The sequence below is a fragment of the Podarcis cretensis genome (genome assembly GCF_951804945.1).
Source record: "Podarcis cretensis genome assembly, chromosome: 13".
In the NCBI taxonomy this organism is placed as follows: Eukaryota; Metazoa; Chordata; class Lepidosauria; order Squamata; family Lacertidae; genus Podarcis; species Podarcis cretensis.
In genome coordinates, this window is record NC_137182.1 from 12228034 (window position 1) to 12249248 (window position 21215).

Sequence of the window (21215 nt, forward strand, 5' to 3'; positions counted from 1 at the left end):
CCCCGGCCTCCACAGGAGACTCACAGTCCCTCTTCATCTCTGTTCCTTTTGGGCCACCTTCAAATGAGGGCAATGGCGGCTGGACTTGTGATCCTAATCTGAAGAGCTGCCCAGCCCAGCTTCAGTTCATCAAGTGCCCCCTTCTAGACCCACCGCTCTCAACTGCCTCCCCCCCAACATTCACTCTCCCTTTCCAAGCCTCCTCCAATCTTCTCTCTCCACCAGAATTCCTCTCTCTCTTTTCCCCCCTCCCTCCCTGCTTGACATTCCCTTGAGAATTCTAACAGCATCACCTTATAAGAATCCCCTTAATTACACACAATATTGTTATAGATCTAGAGGGGACCCCGCTAAACCCAATAATAATAATATTTATACCCCGCCCATCTGCCCATCCCCAGCCACCCTGCTCCCTGAAACCACCCTGTTTCAAGTGCTTGAGCTTTCAGTTCTTGGTTCCTACGAAACCAGGGAAAGAAAGCTGCAGGTTCCTCATCCCTGTTCTAAAAAGCAGGTTTCTTCCCCCAAACGATCCTGGGAATTGTAGTTTGTCAGGGGTTCTGGGAATTGTAGGTCCATGAGAGGGAAGCTGCAATGCCCCAGATCGTTTGTGGAACATCGTGGGCTTTAAAAGCTCATTGGATGCCCTTTTCAACATAGAATTGTAGAGTTGGGAGGCACCCCAAGGGTCATCTAGACCAACCCCCTGCAATGCTGGAATCTCAGCTAAAGCATCTGAAATATACTCGGAGTCGAGTGTGGATTTCATGCTCTTTATTCAGCTCATAGTAATGAGGAATGGGAGTTTCCCCGAACTGTCTGCTTTATATACATTATTTACACAATGGGCCCCACGACAGCATCCATGGCAAAGAGTCCACTGCTTCCTGAGGGATTTCTTCCCAATGTCAAGCAGCTCTTGCTGTCAGATAGTTCTTCCTGAAGTTGAGTCGGAATCTCCTCTCTTTTCTTTCTTTTTCTTTTAAAGCTTTATTCAACTTTCAAGACATACCAAAAAAAACATACAAAAAAACAAAGGATATAAAATACAAAAGGAAAAGAAACAAAAGAGGAAAATAAAAAGGGGGAAAAAGAAAAGAGAGGAAAGAACGAGCCGTATACAAAAAAGTCTTGTTTGGCGCAACAGATCATTATTCCCTTTATTATTCCCATTATTCCCTTCTGTTCTGTCAATCAGTCTTTCAGTGCCTCCCTCATCTTGGTATCAGGGATCCTTTCTTTTGCGGTATCGAAAGCCAGATCTTTGTTGGTGAGCCCTTACCCCTTATCCCATTCTTCTTTTACTGTCATTTTAGGTTTATCTCCAATTACATCTGTCAGCTTAGCAAGCTCCAAGTACTCGCCTCCCCCCGATGAAATAAAGACACAGGACACAAGAATTCAGGTTAATGGGTCAAATTAGGCCACAACTTTATTGATTACAGGAATTGAACGGTATTGGCTTAGGCATTGGTCCTAACTACTAAGCGGCTAGAGGCTGGAAGGGTTAATCACCAGAGGGAGGAGTCCTGCTGAGGCACGTCAACTAGGACCTCCCCTGGGCATCACTGCGTGGGGGCGTGCCGTGGGCCCACAGCTCCTTAGGCTTAGGGCAAGGCCACGCCCCCTGGAATCCTTTACCGGACTACCCTTGCTTGGGGGAAGGTGATGGCGCTCCTTCCCCCTTCATTTGCATAACAATAGGACAGTACCCCTACCAATGCCTAACTGCCACTCGAGCCCAGACTCGCTGCCTTAAAGAAAACCCTGAATCCTAGCGAACCTGCGGCATCGGACTGCACCTGAAAATCGGCATGAAGCAGCATGGTGTCTTGCCACAGAGATATACCATTATAATTGTCCAGGAAATGAAGCCATACGTCTAAGTCGGCTTTAACCGCCTTGGAAAGGCATACCCTGTGCCGAGGAGCGCGTAGGCCCGCAGACAATCTAGCTAGGCGGGCGCAAAAGGGGCGCCCAGGAGATACCACCCGGTAGGCGAAATTCAGGTGACCTAATAGAGACTGGATCTGTTTGAGGGTGACTTTTCTCAATGGAAGAAGCTGTTGAATCAATTCTCTAAGGGCGACTAATTTTTCCTTTGGCAACCTGGAAGTCTGTGCAGTTGTATCCAATTCAATGCCTAGGTACATCATTTTGGTGGCGGGCCCCTCGGTTTTGTCCGCCACCAATGGGACTCTGAGCTCCTCAGCTAAAGAGATAAATGACGTCAGCAAAGAGGTGCACTGGGGAGCTGTAGCTGCAACAAGAATAGAGTCATTGAAGTAATGCGAGACCCCGATGGAGCCGGTTTTAAATTGAAGCGCCCAATCCAGGAATGTACTGAAAGCTTCGAAGGCTGTACAAGCCACCAAACAGCCCATAGGCATAGCTTTGTCGACAAAGTAAGACCCTTCAAATCTAAAGCCTAACCAACGAAAATCCTCAGGGTGCACTGGGAGGAGGTGGAAGGCTGATTCTATATCGCATTTTACGAGCAGCGCCCCCTTTCCAAATTTATGATTCAGTTTAACTGCTTGGTCAAATGACGCGTATTTCACAGAGCAGAGTTCTTGGGGAATGGCATCGTTGATGGAATCCCCCCCCCTTGGGTATGAGAGATTATGTATCATACGGAACTCCCCAGGGGCTTTTTTGGGAACAATACCCAGGGAGGAGATGTGCAAGCCTTCGATAGGGGGTTGGCTAAAGGGATTTTTGAATTTTCTTTCTGGCTATCTCTGGCATTTCCCTCACTGATTTTTGGTTGGGTGGATCGCCCGGGTTTGGTGGAAAGGAGACTGGGATTCTAAAGCCTGAGGAAAACCCTTCCCAAAGGTACCTCGCTGCTATTTTATTGGGGTATAGATCTAATAGGGCTTTTAACGGGAGCAATTTGATAGGTGTGTGAGCTAGCCCAAGGGTCACATTACTGGCAGTTCCCGGAGGTCCCCTGTGGGTGTCTGGAGGTAACCCTAGGACCTTGGTGGGAGTACCCCCTGCCGCCTCGAAAAGGCTGCTTTCCTTTGGGGAAGGCAAAGCCCGGGTGATTACCGAGGCACCTTTCACATTCATGTGCATTCTTACACGCGGGTCGGGAACAGACCCCCCTGTTGAAATCCCAACATTGCCAACGGCGTTTTGGCTCCACCTTTCCCACCTTTGGAGAATCCTGGGATTTCTTCTCAACATATGGACCTACATGATCCATCCAATAGTTCTGGTCCCTCAATTCCCAGCGAGTGGATGGCAGAAGTGATGCGTTTCTACGGAAATCCTCATCATAAGATAAGGCAGCATTCTCCCCTGCTAGCGTAAAGTCCCTTCTAACGTGTGCCATGTGTGCTATGAGATGCATAGCACGTTTTGGATAAGCTGCGAAAACTACCCCCATGAAGACCTGGTAGCCATCTAACCAATTTTCAAAAGTACGCTCCGCCTGCGGGGTTCTGTATCTCCGCTTCCCATAAATGCGTTTTTTCTCCCCTTTACCTGTCAGGGGGAGGAGTGTAAATATGTCGATGTAGTGCCCATTGAGTATTTTGGTCCTCTTTTTCTTAGATAAATGATTTCCCAATATAAAATCGGTCCACACATTGGTGGATGTTTTTACGTCTTCCACCAATGCCCCCCCTTTCCATGCCAGAGACCCGTTAAAGGACTTACGGTGGGAGTTAGCCCTCCTTTCATGCACCCACAAAGGAAGCCCAGAATTATCCTCGCCCAAGCCCCAGTAAGCCTCCATGGGGGCGTCGCTATCTGAATCGGAAGAAGAGGTACCTGACTCGTCCTTGGAATCCGACTTCCTGCTTTTCTTGCCTTTTTTCGAAGTGTGTTTCTTCTTGGACTTCCTTTTCCCACCCTGCTGCTCAGCGTCAGCAACAGTCTGGGCAGCGGCCAGGGGGTCGTCATGGCATCCCTGTTGTTCCTCTTCGTACGATGATCCGGAATCTCCTTCCACCGACGTGAGCTGCTGCACTGCTTCCTGAAAGAAACTGGGCACACCTATGTCCTGATGAGAATTAGTATTGCTAGACCTCTCAGTTGGCGCTCTGCCACCAGAGGAACCTGAATTAGACCCAAGGGAGCGAGCAGATTGAGAGCGAGTTATACGTGGTAACCCAGCGGCGGGTCCCGGTGGGGCTATGCCCGAACCAGAGGCAGAGGTACTTGGTTGTTCCTGATAACTGGGCAGGGTGTCAGGAATGTAATCTTGGGAGGCCGGCGGTGGCGCTGGGAGTGGTATGGGCCCTGGCCGACACTGCCTATAAAAGGTTTCAAATGCAGCAAATAACTGAGCAAATGCTTGCGGGTTACACGGCATAACAGGCACCAGTGAATTAGTTTGAGTGGCTTCCTTGTTCTCCTTGCGGGAAGATGCCTGTTGTTTTTTACAAGAAGGCATGCTGGAAGGAGCGTACACCACCAGCACCTGGCTAGGTGACCTGGTCTGGGAAGAACTAATACGCAACCGTGCCCCCGCTAATCCTAATCCCAATTTTTTATTTTATTATTTGTTAATTATTATTTTTTATTTATTTACTTATTTATGTAATGTTTTAAAGGAAAATAAAATTAATTTTTATTTATTTATTATTATTGTTTTAATTATTTTATTATTAATGTTTTTTATTTGTTAATAGTGTAATTTAAGAATTTATTTATATAATGCACGTGTCACTAGACTACTAAAGCTTAGTTCAGTATTTCCTAAGCTGACTGACCAAAAGTATGGTTAGACCAGCTCCGCACTGTTCAGTATTAACCACGCCAGCAGGAGGAAACCCAATTTGGACAAAGGGTATCCCACGATCTTACCGCGCTATATGCACTCAATATGAGTAATGAATCATGCTAAATGGAATGAATTGAGTTGTATAAGATGACTATGCAATAAGTATATACTATGAATATAATGGGCTGTGTATGAATATACCATTTGCCAGGCGTTTGATTACAATGGTAAAACGCAGTAATTCCGCACTAAACACATTACCTGTAAACCTGCAGTCCTACACTATGTGATATAAAAGAAGGAAGTGAGCCACTATCAGCCTGCGTGTAAGATTGAGGGAATATCCAAGAAGGTTTAATTAAGAAGCCCCTTAACTGCCACTGTGAATAAAAGCTTAAAGAGGCAGTCCTCAATTGCCAGAACCAACCGAACTGTAAGCAAGTCCTTTACTTGCCTTTATGAGTTAAGGCTTTTAAAAGCAGAGCTGAAATAACATATAAGCCACAGTGATTGCCAATTGCACCAATCAATCAATTGCACCAATCAATCAATTGCACCAATCAATTTTACAAGCAGTCAGCACTCAGCACTTTAAAACCAGCACTCAGCACCTCCAAGGACATTTAATTGCCTCTATGAGTTAAGGCTTTTAAAAGCAGAGCTGAAATAACATACAGTGGTGCCCCGCAAGACGAATGCCTCGCAAGACGGAAAACTCGCTAGACGAAAGAGTTTTCCGTTTTGGAGGTGCTTCGCAAAACGAATTTCCTATGGGCTTGTTCGCAAGACGAAAATGTCTTGCGAGTTCCTGCGGTTTTTTTTCCCTTCCCCCCCTTTTTCTAAGCCGCTAAGCCGCTTATCCGCTAAGCCATCAATGGGCTTGCTTCGCAAGACGAAAAAACCGCTAGAGAATCGCGGAACGGATTCTTTTCGTCTTGTGAGGCACCACTGTATAAGCCACAGCGTTTGCTAATTGCACCAATTAATTTCAAAAGCAGTCAGCACTTTGAAACCAGTACTCAGCACTTCCAAAGACTCTTATTATAATATATTTTTTTAAAGTATTTCCCCCAATAAACCGCACTTTAAAAGCCTGTCATTCAGCAACTTGCTACAATAATAGATTCTCCCCTGTAGACCCGGGAGCCAGCCAAGGGAATCACAACAATGTAGCAGCCCAAGCACGGAGCAGCTTAGCCTGTGCTGGCAATTTATAAGAAGCGTCAGAGCTGCTGCTAAGAAGGAAGGGTAAAATAAAGTTGCAAATGCTAGGAGGAGGCAGCTTTATTTAAAGAGAACTGACCCTGCGGAGGGAGAATGCCACTCCTAAGAAGGCGGCTGCCTTTTTTGACCATGTGGTTGAGTTAAAATGGCGCCGGGTAGCAGCGGTAACCAAGGCAACCAGAAAACAATTTTCTTAGTAAAGCACCCTGCAATCACTGCCTCCCGCCTTTCCTTTAAAAGTGACCCTGTTTTAAAGCTGGCCCCCTTTCACTCGTGCAAGGAAAATTTAGAATAATAATAATAATAATAATTTATTATTTATATCCCGCCCATCTGGCTGGGCCTTCCCAGCCACTCTGGGCGGCTTCCATAAAAACCAAAAATACAGTAAAATCACACGTTAAAAACTTCCCTGAACAGGGCTGCCTTAAGATGTCTTCTGAATGTCAGGTAGTTGTTTATCGCTTTGACATCTGCTGGAAGGGCGTTCCACAGGGTAGGCGCCACTACCGAGAAGGCCCTCTGCCTGGTTCCCTGTAGCTTTGCTTCTCGCAATGAGGGACCCGCCAGAAGGCCCTCGGCGCTGGACCTCAGCGTCCGGGCAGAATGATGGGGGTGGAGACGCTCCTTCAGGTATACTGGACCGAGGCCGTTTAGGGCTTTAAAGGTCAGCACCAACACTTTGAATTGTGCTCGGAAACGACACAAGCAAGGTTAAAACCCTGAGAATGTTAAAGCGCGAAATGAGCTGCCTACACTTTAAACCCTGGTCCCCTTTTACAAGCTGCCTCCCCTTTCACTCATGCAAGGAAAATTTTGAATAAACAACACACACAATGTTAAAAAAACCCCAGTCACCAACCTCACACGGGGGCTGCAGCCACCCGCGTTACAGATATACTTGTATAATACTTGTATAATCCGCAAGTAAGACAGAGCCTTTGAATTGAGGCCTTAAAAAACCCTCAATCTAAAGTCCGCTCTTCGAACTCACTGCAGAAGGAGTAAACCTAAAAAGGAGAGGAAAAAGCAGCCAAGGAAAGACCAAGGAAACAAGCTACAGAATCTAAAATACCAAGCGCATACAAAACCGGGTCTGCTGCAGCAGCGGAGGAAAAGAGGAGGAGCCTCGGCTGCAGCAGGTTTAAATAGCCGAGGCCCCACCCCTGGAGCCAGCCGATTGGCTGGCCCGGGGTATGACACGGCGGGGATTCCCTTAGGTATCGAGGGGGCTGGAGCCAGCCCCCGTGAATGTGGGGAAGGGGCGTGCCGCCCGCAACCCCACCTCCTTGTTTACCGCGGAAGGGGCTTTAGCTAACCATTCTTCTTTAGTAGGTGCATGTACATCTTTCCAATGTTTTGCCACAATAATCCTTGCTGCTGACGTCGCATACATAAGTAACCTGAATTTGTTTTTAGGGATGTTATTTGAAACAATTCCTAGTAGAAATTCATCTGGTTTTGTTAAGTTGTGGGTTGACATAGCAGACGACACAGCGATTTCTCCAAGTAGCTCTTTATTCTTGTAAGCTGGAATAGAACTGACTAGCAAACAGCTCAGCCTGCCTGCTTTTATAGGCAGCCGGCTGTCAACATTGTAACAACAACAGCCCAGAGTTCCCGCCTAAAATAACTGACGTGGACCTGAGGGAAAACTATCTACAGACCTGAGTGAAAACTATATACAGTATCCCCCTGCTGGCCCAGGGTGAAACTTCACTACATAACACCCCTCCCCATCGAGATAAGGCGTTAGTTACAATCGTAATGGTTTCCTTATATACAGCACTACGCGTAATGGTTCAATTAGGCACAAAAGCATATCGGTTACATTTCCCATACTAAGACCAACAGTGATACATGTCCAACAACATAGTCCTTTAAATAAGTTGGGCGCTTGGAAACTCTGCCAGACCGCCGGGGACTGGTAGCCAAGTCCGGAGGGCCACACAGTTCTTGCTGAGGCTGTGGTGCGACCCTAGGTGGCGTTGGAACCAACTCCCCTGGATCCGCTGCTGTGGGTGGAGCCTCCGCAAGTGGAGTGGTCTGAGTCTGTGGTAAGTCTGGCAGACCCTCTGAAGCGTCTTGGTTCGGCTCCACGCTGGCAGTTTGCGAGGGAGGTGTAGGTGGGGCCTCGCCATCTGTACGTGTCTCTTCTGGAGCCGCAAGCGTAGTTGGGGGCACCTCGGTAGTGTCCAAGTCCCCAACCCTGCGCCTAAGCTGGTCTATGTGCCGTCGCCACAAGCGTCCGTCTTCGAGTGCCACCTGGTACGAGCGAGGTCCAGTGATTCCCACTACTGTGGCTGGCACCCAAGGAATGTCCCCCACATAGTTCCGGGCAAAGACCTGGTTTCCTGGGACAAATGACCGTGGCGCGTTGGCACAGCCTGGGGGTTCAGCCACGGCAAAGTCCGGGTGTAGCCGGTCGAGCGGTGACCTGAGGCGGCGGCCCATAAGCAGTTCAGCAGGACTCCGCCCTGTGGCCGCATGAGGGGTGATGTGTTGCATGAACAAGTATTCGGTGACTCGCTCATGCCAGTCTCCCTGGTCCAGGAGCGCCAGTGCCTCTTTTGCCGAGCGCACCATTCTTTCCGCTTGCCCGTTGCTGGATGGATGAAAGGGTGCCGTTAGGGCATGGCGGATGCCCAGTCCCAAAAGATACCGCTCAAACGTGCCTGACGTGAACTGCGGTCCGTTGTCAGAGACAAGGACATCAGGACACCCATGCGTTGCAAACAGGCCTCGCAGCACCCGGATGACGGCTTCGGTAGTGGTGGAGGGCATCAGGGCGACCTCCAGCCATTTGGAATAGGCGTCCACCACTACCATAAAGGTCCGGCCGTGAAAGGGGCCAGCCAGATCGATGTGCACCCTTGACCAGGGTGTCTTTGGCATCTCCCAGGTGTGTCCCTTAGCTGCCGGTGGTGCAGGCCTCGACTCTTGGCACGCTTGACCGGCGGACACCCAGGCAGTGATGGCATCGTCCATATTAGGCCACCAGACGTAACACCGAGCCAACGCCTTCATTTTGACAATTCCCGGGTGGCCAACGTGCAGAGCCTCCAGGACGCGCTGACGGAGTCCCTGGGGAATCGCGACGCGGTCTCCCCACAGCAGACAGCCGCGATGAGCTGAGAGTTCATGTTGTCTGGTTGCGAAGGGCTGGAACTCCGATGCAAAAGGCCCTTGTGGCCACCCCCTCCACACCCAGTTGAGCACCCGGCTGATGGTGCGATCCCGGGCAGACGCGGAGGCCACAGTGGCAGCCGATACAGGCGCTGCCGGAAGATCCTCAATCAGAAGGAGCGATGAAGCTGGAGCCGGGTCTTCCACAAATGCTGGAAGAGGGCAACGGCTGAGGGCGTCGGCATGGCCCATCAATTTCCCCGGGCGATGGATGAGCCGGTAGTGGTAGGCAGCCAGGAAAACAGTCCATCGCAGCATGCGTGGCGAGAGGACCGGTGGAGTTGGACGATCACCGGCGAGGAGGCCCAGGAGTGGCTTGTGGTCAGTGATGAGGTTAAAAGTCCTGCCATAGAGGTATTCATGGAACCTCTTCACTCCAGCCACAAGTGCCAGTGCCTCCTTGTCGAGCTGGCTGTAATTCCATTCCGTCGGAGATAGCGTCCTGGAAAAGTAGGCGAGCGGTGCTTCTCTTCCATCTGGAAAATGGTGACTAAGGACAGCACCGATGCCAAAAGGTGAGGCGTCGCAGGCAAGGACCAGCGGCCTGGATTCACTGTACTGTACCAGCACACTGTCTGATGAAAGGAGAGCCTTGACCGCGTTGAAGGCCGCCGTCTCCCGATGACCCCAGGCCCAAGGCGTCTTAGTGCTAAGGAGTCGGTGAAGAGGCTCAGCCACTGTGGCTTTGTGGGGCAGGAACATGTTATAAAAGTTCAGCAGCCCCAGGAACGCCTGCAACTCCGTCTTGTTCTTTGGGGTGGGGGCCTGCTGGATAGCACAGATCTTGGATGTGGTCGGGTGAAGGCCGGAGGCATCGATAAGATAGCCCAGGAACTCTACCTGTGGAACGGCGATCTGGCACTTCTCCCTCTTTACCTTGAGCCCGGCCTCTTGGAACCTGGTCAGCACGGCACGGAGGCGCTCAAACAGCTGCTGGTGTGAGTCTGCAGACACCAAGACGTCATCAAAATATGGTACCACGCCCGGAAGCCCTTGCAGGAGACGCTCCATAAGGCTTTGGAAGATGCCAGGAGCCACACTTACCCCGAACTGCAACCGGCGGCAACGGAATGCCCCCCGGTGGTTGACGATCGTCTGGGCTTCAGCAGTGGCATCATCGACTGGCAGTTGTTGATAGGCTTGGGCAAGGTCCAGCTTAGTGAAGACCTTACCCTCACCCAGGGAATGCAGCAGGTGTTGGACAACAGGAACCGGATAAGCGTGCTGCTGAAGTGCCTTGTTGATCGTGCACTTGTAGTCAGCGCAGATTCTCACCAACCCATCTGGCTTGACAGGCGTGACGATGGGGGTTTCCCACTTGGCGTGGTCAACCGGCTCCAAAACTCCTTGGGCGATCAGTTTGTCCAGTTGTTCGTCCACCTTAGCCTTGAAAGCAAAGGGAACCCGGCGTGGCTTTAGCTTGATGGGGGCGACTTGTGGATCAAAGCTAAAGGAGATGGGCGTACCTGTATATTGCCCCAAGGTGCTGTCAAAAACCTTGGCAAAGTCTTTGACCAGACCCTCAGTCTCTGCGTTAGAGATGCAGTTGATGCCGGTGACTTCCAGGCCGAGGGCATCAAACCAGTCTAGCCCTAGGAGGCTTGGCCGCTGACCTTCGACCACCACCAACCGGAGCAGGCCCGAAAAATCTTTGAAGGCAATCCGGAACTGGCCAACGCCTACCACGGGAATGTCGTTTCCCTGGTAGTCTCTCAGGTGTACGCGGTGAGAGTCGAGTTGCCTTTTGGACACTCTGGGTACCAGTCTTTTGATGGTGCTCCATGACACGATGGACAGGGCAGACCCGGTGTCGATCTCCATGTCACATGGAGCTCCTTCAATGAGCACCGTGACGTTCAGCTTGCGTCGCGTAGGTGAGTCGGTTTGGCCAATCGTGGTTCCAGACGGGCAGCGGCAGTTGGTGAGAGCGAAACAACTTTCCTTGGCAGACTGGAGTGAAGACTTGGACTTGCGAGTCGATGAAGGGGGGGTGTCAGACGGAGCCGATCGGCAGACCTTAGCAATGTGGCCCCTTCTGGAACACTTCCTACAGATGGCGTCTCTGAATCGACACTTGGCACGGGAATGGTTGCCTCCGCAGCCGGCACATTCCGGTTGGCCCTTGGACTTCTGTTGGAACTTCCTGCGCTCCCGCTTTGTCTGGTGCACGTCATCGTCTTCACTGGAGGATGCCTCATCACTGCTGGCCTCTTCATGATGCACCGGACCGGAACTGGCTCCCTAGCAAGACGCGGGCTGCTGGACTTGCGGATCTCCTGGGCGGAGCGTTCAGCAGCTTCTGAGGCCACAGCCTCCTCAATGGCTTTCTGTAGCGTGAGGTCTGGCTTGGCGAGGAGACGCCGTTGCAGATGGATGTCCCGGACCCCGCAGACGATTCGATCCATCAGGGCATCGTCTAAGTCTCGGAACTCACAGTGCATTGCAGCCTGTCGCAGGGCGGTGGTGTAGTTGTTGATTGACTCCCCCTCTGCCTGGTTCCGGTGGTAGAACGCATGGCGGGCAGCAATCTTGGACGGCTTTGGTGCGTAGTGGTTGCGGAGCTTCTCTTGGATCGTGTCCCATGGTGTTGCCTGGACTGCTTCAGGCGCAACCAATGCTCGGGCCGTCTCAAACACCTCAGGCCCACAGAGGCTGAGGAATAGGCCCCGCTTCCGATCCATTGATACTGCTGTCAGCTCGTTGGCTTGGAGGTAGCAGTCGAACCGAGCGAGGTAGGAGTCCCATGATTCAGAGGCTGGCGCAAACGGCGGTAGAGGCACAAGTGAAGCCATGATTCCGATGCCGGTGTGAAGGGCGATGGATGGAACACAGTGCTCTTAGCCAGAACAGTCAGCTCTGAATTGGTTCTGTCCAGTGATTTCGCTCAGTGATTCAGCTCAGTTCAGAGGCTGGCCGCATCTGGCTGTGCTCTGATGTCCATCGATCCCATCCTCGTCGCCAGTGTTAAGTTGTGGGTTGACATAGCAGACGACACAGCGATTTCTCCAAGTAGCTCTTTATTCTTGTAAGCTGGAATAGAACTGACTGCAAACAGCTCAGCCGGCCTGCTTTTATAGGCAGCCAGCTGTCAACATTGTAACAACAACAGCCCAGAGTTCCCGCCTAAAATAACTGACGTGGACCTGAGTGAAAACTATATACAGTATCCCCCTGCTGGCCCAGGGTGAAACTTCACTGCATAACAGGTTTCTTGATGAATGTAATTTCTATCAATCTTTTTATCTCTTCGTAAATCATATTCCAAAATTTTTGTATCACTGAGCAACACCACAACATGTGGTAGTATGTTCCTACATGCTCCTTGCACCTCCAGCACTTATTTTTATATGATTTGTTTATTTTCGCCAATTTTACAGGAGTCAAATACCATCTATAATATGTTTTCATAAGATTTTCTCTTATAAGATAGCAAGCCGTAAATTTTATATTTTTACTCCATAATTCCTTCCATTTATCGGATTCAATCATATGCCCCAGATCTGTCTCCCATTTTGTTATAACTTTTTAAATATCTTCCTCTTTCCTTTGCCAATTCAATAATCATTTATAGATTTTTTTAAGTGTCTTCTGGTTACTATATAAAATGTCTTTCTCTAAATAAGATATATATCTATTTATCAAATCCCTTAGTCCTTTTATCCTTTTCAAATATGGCTTTTAACTGATAATATTCCAACCATGTTTTTTCTTTTTCAATTCTCCTAGGTCCTTTAATTTTGGGTCACTACTTATTTCCTCTACTAAGTCCCTATATGTTAACCAGTCCCTGTTCATATTTTTCCTATGTACAGCTAGAGATTCCATCAGTGAAAGCCACCAGGGTGTTTTAGTGACTACTGACTTTTTGCTTCCCTCCCAAACCTCATATAATGTTTTTTTCACAATGTGATTTAAGAATCTTTTGTGAAATTTAACCTTATCATGGCCTAGATAGCCATGCCACCCATACATGTTAACCCAGGATAAGGAAAATCTACTAGCTCCTAAGGGATTCCTTCCCACTGTCAAACAGCTCTTGCTGTCAGAAAGTTCTTCCTGAAGTTGAGTCGGAATCTCCTTTCTTGTAACTTGAAGCCACGGCTTCAGGTCGTGAGAGCTTCTGGAGCAGGAGAAAACAAGCACACTTTGACCCCCCTGATTTTATTTTTCTTTATTCAGCTGCCTGACAACCCAGCAGCCTGGCCCCTGTTTGCCAGCTGATGTCACAAAGTGCCGTTTTGCAAGCAAGCCTTATAATTGCCCTGCAAGAGGGATGCCTGTCAGATGTTGGTGATAGACTCTCAAAAAGGTGGAGAGAGATGAATTCTGAAGGTAAGGGGAGCTCCGAGGCCCATAGAAATAACGTTATAATTACTACCATATGTGGTAGTAATTATATCTCTGTCTAGAGATACAAAGATTTTGGAATATGATTTATGAAGAGATAAAGTGATTGATAGAAACTACATTTAACAAGAAACCGGAAGAAGTTTTGCTAGGAATGGTTTCAGATAATATTCGCAAAAATAAAACCAGGTTATTTGTGTAAGCAACATCAGCAGCAAGGGTTATAGTGGCAAAACACTGGAAAGATAACAAACACCCACTAAAGATGAATGGGTAGTCAAATTGTGCGAGTACTTGGAGCTCGCAAACTGACAGATGCAATAAGAGATAAACCTAAAAAGATGGTGAAAGAAGAATGGGAATGTCTAAATAATTATCTAGGGTATAAGGGTTCATCAAGGTTATGTTTAGAATGATACCGCATAGGGAAATGTTCCCTGATACCAAGATGAGGGATTCAATGGAATGCAGATAGAGAGAATTGATAAGAATAATAATCTTTTGTGACCTTGACGGAAGCGTACAATAGACGAGTCTTTTTGTGTTTTGACTCATCTTCCTCTTTTTCTTCTTTTTTTTCTCCCCCCCCTTTTTTTTCTTTTTTTCCTTCCTCCTCCTTCTTTTTTCCTTTACCTTTTTTCTTTCCCATAATGGCTTATGTTCTATGCCATGTACTTTGATATTTTTTGTAGTTTTTTTTAGCTTTTTTCATTATTATTATTATTATTATTAAGGATTTTTCTTTTGTAATTTTGGTTGATTATATTTATCTATATTGGTTTAAAGCAAAATAAAAGTATTAAATAAAAACATTATTATTATTATTATTATTAGCCTCACCCGTCACTGATTTGTGTGGCCTGGCTCCCTGGCTTGCCTTGTCCACAGCTGTCGATAGCTTGGCAGGTCCTCAGCTGTGGTCCCCAGATGAGATTTTGTTATGAATAACTGGTTGGTAACTTCCTCTGTTTTTATTTTCCTTTCTGTCTCACAGCTTTTCAAAATGGAAGGCGGGTGCAGCGGCTGTGGCAACGTGGGGAAGCGCTACAAGTCAAGGTATGTTAATTCCATGAGGAACCCACTCCCCACATGTGCCATATAGGGTTGGGCTGGGGGTGGGGAGCAGTCCCGCCTCACCCCAGCCCCCAATAATTGGGGAGGGCCCAGGGGACCCCAGTGCCCTAGAGTGGATGCTTATGCCAGGAAAATACAATGTCCTTTGTCTCTCCCAGGGCCATGGTTTGGGAGGAAAGCCAAAGGCTCTGGCCCACCCCCACCACCAGAGGCAGCAGCAGCCCAGCGGTGCAAGGGGGAAACTCCGAATGTGCAGGTATGCTGTGATTTGATTTTACCAACCAGCAATATTAATAATCCAGTTTTATTACGCAAAACCAAGAATATTTATGGCGATCCGTTGTTGCAGGGGCCGAGGGCCGGTGGATGCTCTGCCCATTGGGCAATCTGGCTCTGCTTGGGAAGGCTTCTGTGGAGATGCATCCCAGAATTCTCCCCACCCCATACGTCCTTCCTTCCTTCAGACAGAGGCGGACATGGTGTGTGGAAGTGGACCAGGGGAAGAAGTGCCTCTCCCATTGCTGGGGATGGGGATTGCCATTTCCTCATGCCAGCAATGGGACAGCCAGCTGGAGGAGGAAGGCCTGATTTAGATAGTCCTGTAGTTTCTTTGTGGTCCACTTCTCTCCCCCCCCCCGGCTATTGCCTTGGGGAACAGCCCCCCACCCCCCGGAACTGACTCCATGACTATGGCTTCAGAACTGCATGAATCTATACCTGCTAGTCCATAGCTAAATATTTTGGGAAATAGATAATTCTCCATGTTTAGGCTTCAGTTTAGGCATAGAGTTGGCAGAAATATATTGCATTTCAGGTTCTTTCTTTGCCTTCTTAGCCCATATTTTTCCTAATTTCTCCAGGGATGAGGCTTCAGATCCGGCTCCCGGGACAAAGAGCAAGATACCATCCCGGCGGTTCCCGGCTGAGGACCCTCGCACCAGTTCCCCACTGCCCCATCTCCGTGCGGGCATGGCTCCTCCCCGGCCCTGCCTGCCGCAGAAGCAGCAGACAAGGTTTCCTCCAATTCAAAGAACATCTCGAGTTATTTTAGAGAGGGAGGAAACCTTGGCTGCTGCTTCTGAGCAAGGCCGGCCGGGGCGGATCCAACACGCCCGTACGGAGGCGGAGGCCAGGTTTGGGGAACTTGTAAGATCAGGTAGGAGGAAATGCCCCCTTCCCAGGTCCCCACCCTCCTGCCCCAGACTGGGGCTAGCGGGTTTGGGAGCGCCGGCTGATGTCTCCTTTGCTTTGCAGCGAGGGAACGACTCAGCCTCGGAGCCGCCGCATCCCGGGAGGGACTGAAGCCCAGGTGGAGGATACCTGCCTCGGAGGTAATGGGACAGGGGGAAGCAACCTTCAGCATTTAAAGATCCCTTTAAAGATCCTCTGCTTTAAAGATCCCTTCTTTCTTGCAGAATCTCCCCCCTGCACCGCTGTGGCTGCTGCCCAAGCCTCCTCCCAGAAGGCCATAGGATGTTCCTGGCTACCTGCATGAAGGCAGTGACAGAACAAGGTGCTGAATTATCCAATGAAGAACGCAATCTTCTCGCTGTGGCGTACAAGAATGTGGTTGGGGGAAGACGCTCTGCTTGGTGAGTGATCTCTAGCACTGAGCAGAAAACTGACGGAAATGACAAGAAGATGCAGCTTGTCAAGGACTACCGAGAGAAAGTGGAGTTTGAACTTAAGTCCATCTGCACTACAGTTCTGCAGTTGCTGGACAAGTACTTAATAGCTAGTGCAACTAACCCAGAGAGCAAGGTGTTCTATCTGAAGATGAAGGGAGACTACTTTTGATACCTGGCAGAGGTTGCCAGCGGAGATGACAGAAAACAAACAATAGAAAATTCACAGGCGGCTTATCAGGAGGCATTTGACATCAGCAAGAAAGAGATGCAACCCACACATCCAATTCGTTTAGGCTTAGCGCTTAACTTTTCCGTATTTTCCTATGAGATCCTCAACAACCCAGAGCTGGCTTGCACATTGGCAAAGACAGCTTTTGATGGAGCCACTGCAGAACTTGATACACTGAATGAAGACTTGTCTCATCATGCAGTTGCTTAGAGACAACCTCACATTATGGACATCAGACAGCGCAGGAGAAGAATGTGATGCCTCAGAAGGTGCAGAAAACTAAACTGCATATGGAGTGTCATTCCCCTTCTCAAGAAACCTTTTTACATGTCTCATTCCTTACAGCTCCGCTTGGATTTCCTACAGCAAAGAGAAGCCAGCCATGTGTATGGAAATCAATTTATAGTCCTTTCACACTGCAGCTTTGGGAAAACTCCATTCCTTGATTTGTGTTTTGTCCTGGCCTTCCTGGTGTGCGTTTACTGCTGTAGAAAAGTATTAATACTGGCTTAATTTCCATATAAACATAAGTAACTTCCAAACACTTATGTAGCGGACTAAAGTTTCTGGTATTTAAAAAGAAATCTGAACCAGTTCCTGCAAGCAACTGTGGTGGGGTATTTATTTATTTATTTGTATTACAGTGATGAAATGAAAATGTAGTTAATGCAACTAAAGAGTGTTCAACACAGTTCAATTCTCCACATTCCCTTTTTATTCTGCAGGGGTTTCTTGGTGATTTGACTTTCCTGTGCTACTGTGTATTCGTTTCTGTAGGATCTGGGGTGTCTTCGGCCAAATGGGAAGCATGGCAGAGTGGCTTCCTATATGTGTGTACAGCAGGAGCTACTGAGTGTTTTAAATACAGGGATTCTTCTTACTCTTCAGTTGCTGCTGTTCAACTGCTATCCCCTCCCAATAAAATTTCACTTACACTCCTAAAAAAATAAAAAATAAAAAATGGATGCTGTCAGCAATTAGTTGTGAGTGCTAGCAAAGATAAGAGTCCAGGAATTCAGCCATATTTACAAGATTTATTGCCCCTTTGAAGCTATGTACAAGCAGGTCAAAAGTCCGTCTTAATCATGGCAGGTCAGTTGTCCCGACTAAATTTCCTTTCGATTTTCCCCAGCGTAACCACTTCCGAAGCCCAGCCCCCCTCCTTCCTCTCTGACGAGAGTGACTTGGCCCCAGAAGTGCCTCCCCCCTCTCAGATTCATTACCTCCTGACAACCCTTCGTCACCTTCCTTGTCCGAGGAAGAGCAGCTGCTTATTAAAGGAGGTTTTCCCCGGTAGGTGCCCATTCTCCCCCACTTCTCTGCCTCCAGTTCCCTGACATCCACCCCCTCCCCAAAGGCTCCTCTCTCCTCCTCTGGAGAGACTGCCATTCCCGTTTCTTCTTTATCAGGTTTCTCGGGGGTGAAACCTAGGAAAATCTCATCTTCATCTTCTGTATCTTCAAAAACATTACCCTAGCCCTCCCCCAAACCCGCAGGCTCCCGGCGATCTTTGAGATGTTCTTCTCTCCGGCCTCTTCCCTCATCGCCTGATGGTGGGAAACCCTCAAAGTCTTCTTCATCATCCGTCGGACCGAACACCTGTTCAAAGAACCTACCCGGGGGTTTGGGTTTGTTGGGAAATAAATCGTGGAACTCCTCCACCAAATAATCCTCAGTAATGCAACCTTCCGGAACCCAAGTGTTTTCCGAACTGGGAGACCCTTCCCAAGCCACTCAATACTCTAGCTGCTCCCCGTTCCAATGGGAGTCCAGTATTTCAGTTACCTTGTGGCCTTGCTTCCTTTCCTCAATTTCGGGCGGTGGAACCTCCCCTTCCCCTCTTCCCTGCCTGATCCCCCCCTCCCCTGTAGGGCCACAACAGTGACCTATGGAAGACGGGATGAATCTCTCAGGCAGCCTTAACTTAAAGGCCACTGGATTTACCTGCTGGATGACCTCAAAGGGAACCAGCCTCCTGGGTTTGAGCTTCTTGCACCCCCCCTTCCAGGGCAACCCTTGTGTTGACAACCACACCTTGTCCCCAACCCGAAAGGTCTCCCCTGGTCTCCAATGCTTGTCTGCCTCCCTCTTGTATACTTCCTTGGCCCTTTCCAGGTTCAACTGGAGCTGTTGGTGAATCGCCTCCATTTCCTCCACAAACTGTTCTGCAGCCGGTACACTCCACGACTCCTCCCCCCTCCCTGGGAAAGCCCTAGGGTGACTTCCGTGATTGGTGAAGAAAGGAGTCATCCCGGTGGACACGTTCTCAGCATTATTGTACACAAACTCCGCTAGTCCTAATCCGTCCACCCAGTCATTCTGCCTCTGACTGACATAACACCGAAAATACTGTTGCAAAACAGCATTTGCTCTTTCCGCCTGCCCATTGGTTTCGGGGTGCCTTGCGGTGGTGAAGCTCACCTCTACTTGCAGCAAACTCATATGCTTGCGCCAAAACCGTGAGGTGAATTGGGTTCCCCTGTCCGAAATGACCCTAGAAGGGACCCCATGCAACCTAAACACATGCTCTACAAACAACTTGGCTGTTCTTCCGCCGTCACCGCATGTGAACACGCCACAAAATGGCACATCTTGGTCAGGAGATCCACCACCACCATCACCGCTGTTTTCCCCTTGGACCTGGGCAGGTCAGTGACAAAATCTACTGATACCACCTCTCATGGCCTCCCTGGTGTGGGCAAAGGCTCCAATAACCCTGCCGGAGCAGCCCTCTCCCCTTTGGCCCTCTGGCAGGTCTCACACCCTCTCACATATTCCCTTACGTCTTCCCTCACTTTGGGCCACCAAAATTCCCGGTAACCAACAACATGGTTTTGTGTTGCCCAAAATGTCCTGCCGTGGAGCTGTCATGAAGTTGCTTGAGGACTCTGTCTCTTAGGGTTTCACCTGGAATATACAAAGCCCCCTGATAGAACAGGAGCCCCCCTTTTTCCTTGAAACCTCCCTCAGCTCCTCCTCGTTGCCTTAGCTCATCTAGCTTCTGCCGAGCAAAAGCATCGTCCCGGATCAATTGCCTTAGTTCATCGTCCTTCACCAGTGCCCCCCCCCCCGCAGTCCACCTTTTCTCAGGGAACATGAGCCTGACAGATGCATTTAGCTGAAGTTGCTAATGTCTCTCATTTTTTGTCTGAGTGAAACATATGATATGCACACTACCTTAGGAAATTGTCTGATCCCAGTTTGTACACAGCCTTTCCATATGGCACATGCCACACACATGGGAAAGTGGTTTTCTAAATGGATTCCTGAAGGTATCATTGGTTATACCAATCTCCATGATTGGGGACAGGTGAAACAAAAGTTACCTCTGGATGAAATATCATTATATGAAATATCATTATCATTACACCTAGAGTTGCAGCACTGCCAGACACCTCTTGTGCTCAGATTCTGAATTGCAGTGAGGAAGCAACTTGGAATTGCTCACATGTTCAACAGATTACTTTTAATTATGCCCATGTGCGCTTACCAGATGGCTGGTTTTTTATGTGTAATCAAAGAAATTATAACTACATTCCCGCAAATTTATATGATGCTCAGTGCTGCCTCCACAGACTAACATACGCTTCAGGTTACATACACTTCAGGTTACAGACTCCGCTAACCCGGAAGTAGTACCTCGGGTTAAGAACTTTGCTTCAGGATGAGAACAGAAATCGTGCAGCAGTGGCGCAGCAGGAGGCCCCATTAGCTAAAATGGTGCTTCAGGTTAAGAACAGTTTCAGGTTAATAACAGACCTCCAGAACAAATTAAGTTCTTAACCCGAGGTACTACTGTATAGATATATTTAAAATGGTCTATGTGTTTTTTTGTTTTGTTTTGTATGTTGTTTTTTGTTTTTGTTTTCTCTCTGTTTTCTCTTTTCTTTATTATGTTTATGTTGAGATGTACAATTTTTTATAATAATGAGTTAATTAACAATGTTTGTATCAGCAAAATAAAATGCATTTTAAAAATGAAAAAAATGAAAAAGAGAGAATAAAAACTGTAAATTCCCTTTAATATAGTCCAATACCTTTGGAGAAATGGAACACTGTACAGAATGTGTTTGATGATACTTGGATTAGATTGCCGTGTTGTAGATAGCATACTGTATACAAAAGGACTGAGGCAGATTCTTGTTTTTTCTGATGTTTACTGATGGCTATGGAAGTGAGAGCTGGACCATAAAGAAGGCTGACCACCAAAGAATTGATGCTTTTGAATTATGATGCTTTTGAATTATGATGCTTTTGAATTATGATGCTGGAGGAGACTCTTGAGAGTCCCATGGACTGCAAGAAGATCAAACCTATCCATTCTGGAGGAAATTAGCCCTGAATGCTCACTGGAAGGGCAGATCCTGAAGCTGAGGCTCCAATACTTTGGCCACCTCATGAGAAGAGAAGACTCCCTGGAAAAGACCCTGATGTTAGGAAAAATGGAGGGCACAAGGAGAAGGGGACGACAGAGGACGAGATGGTTGGACAGTGTTCTCGAAGCTACAAACATGAGTCTCATCAAACTGCGGGAGGCAGTGGAAGACAGGAGTGCCTGGCGTGCTCTGGTCCATGGAGTCACGAAGAGTCGAACACGACTAAACGACTAAACAACAAAATGTATTGTTTGTTTTCTGATTTTCAGGAAGGCTTTGAGTGATGCCTGGGGGCAGATCGATAAGAGAGGAAATGAAGACAGGATTTTGGGTGTTTTTCCTCAACTTTGCATAAAGGTGTGATTGTCTGTGTAGCCATGCTTTTGAATAAAGTCTTTTGAACTTGTGAATTGGTG

The 21215-nt window shown here is 48.3% G+C and overlaps 1 protein-coding gene and 1 pseudogene across 2 annotated transcripts in view; both read left to right on the forward strand.

Annotated features, from left to right (window-relative positions):
• LOC307201015 (uncharacterized protein) overlaps positions 1-17026 on the forward strand; it is a 38681-nt gene extending 21655 nt beyond the window's left edge. Inside the window, exons 2-5 of the mRNA XM_079950146.1 lie at positions 14725-14822; positions 15427-15722; positions 15821-15897; positions 15982-17026. Coding sequence (XP_079806272.1) covers positions 14725-14822; positions 15427-15722; positions 15821-15897; positions 15982-16038 — 528 coding nt within the window. The 3' untranslated portion in view covers positions 16039-17026. The remainder of the gene's footprint in view (positions 1-14724; positions 14823-15426; positions 15723-15820; positions 15898-15981) is intronic.
• LOC307200988 (14-3-3 protein theta pseudogene) lies at positions 15939-17358 on the forward strand (annotated as a pseudogene). The gene has a single exon. The product of its transcript is annotated as a 14-3-3 protein theta pseudogene (transcript).
• Positions 17359-21215: the final 3857 nt, after the last annotated feature.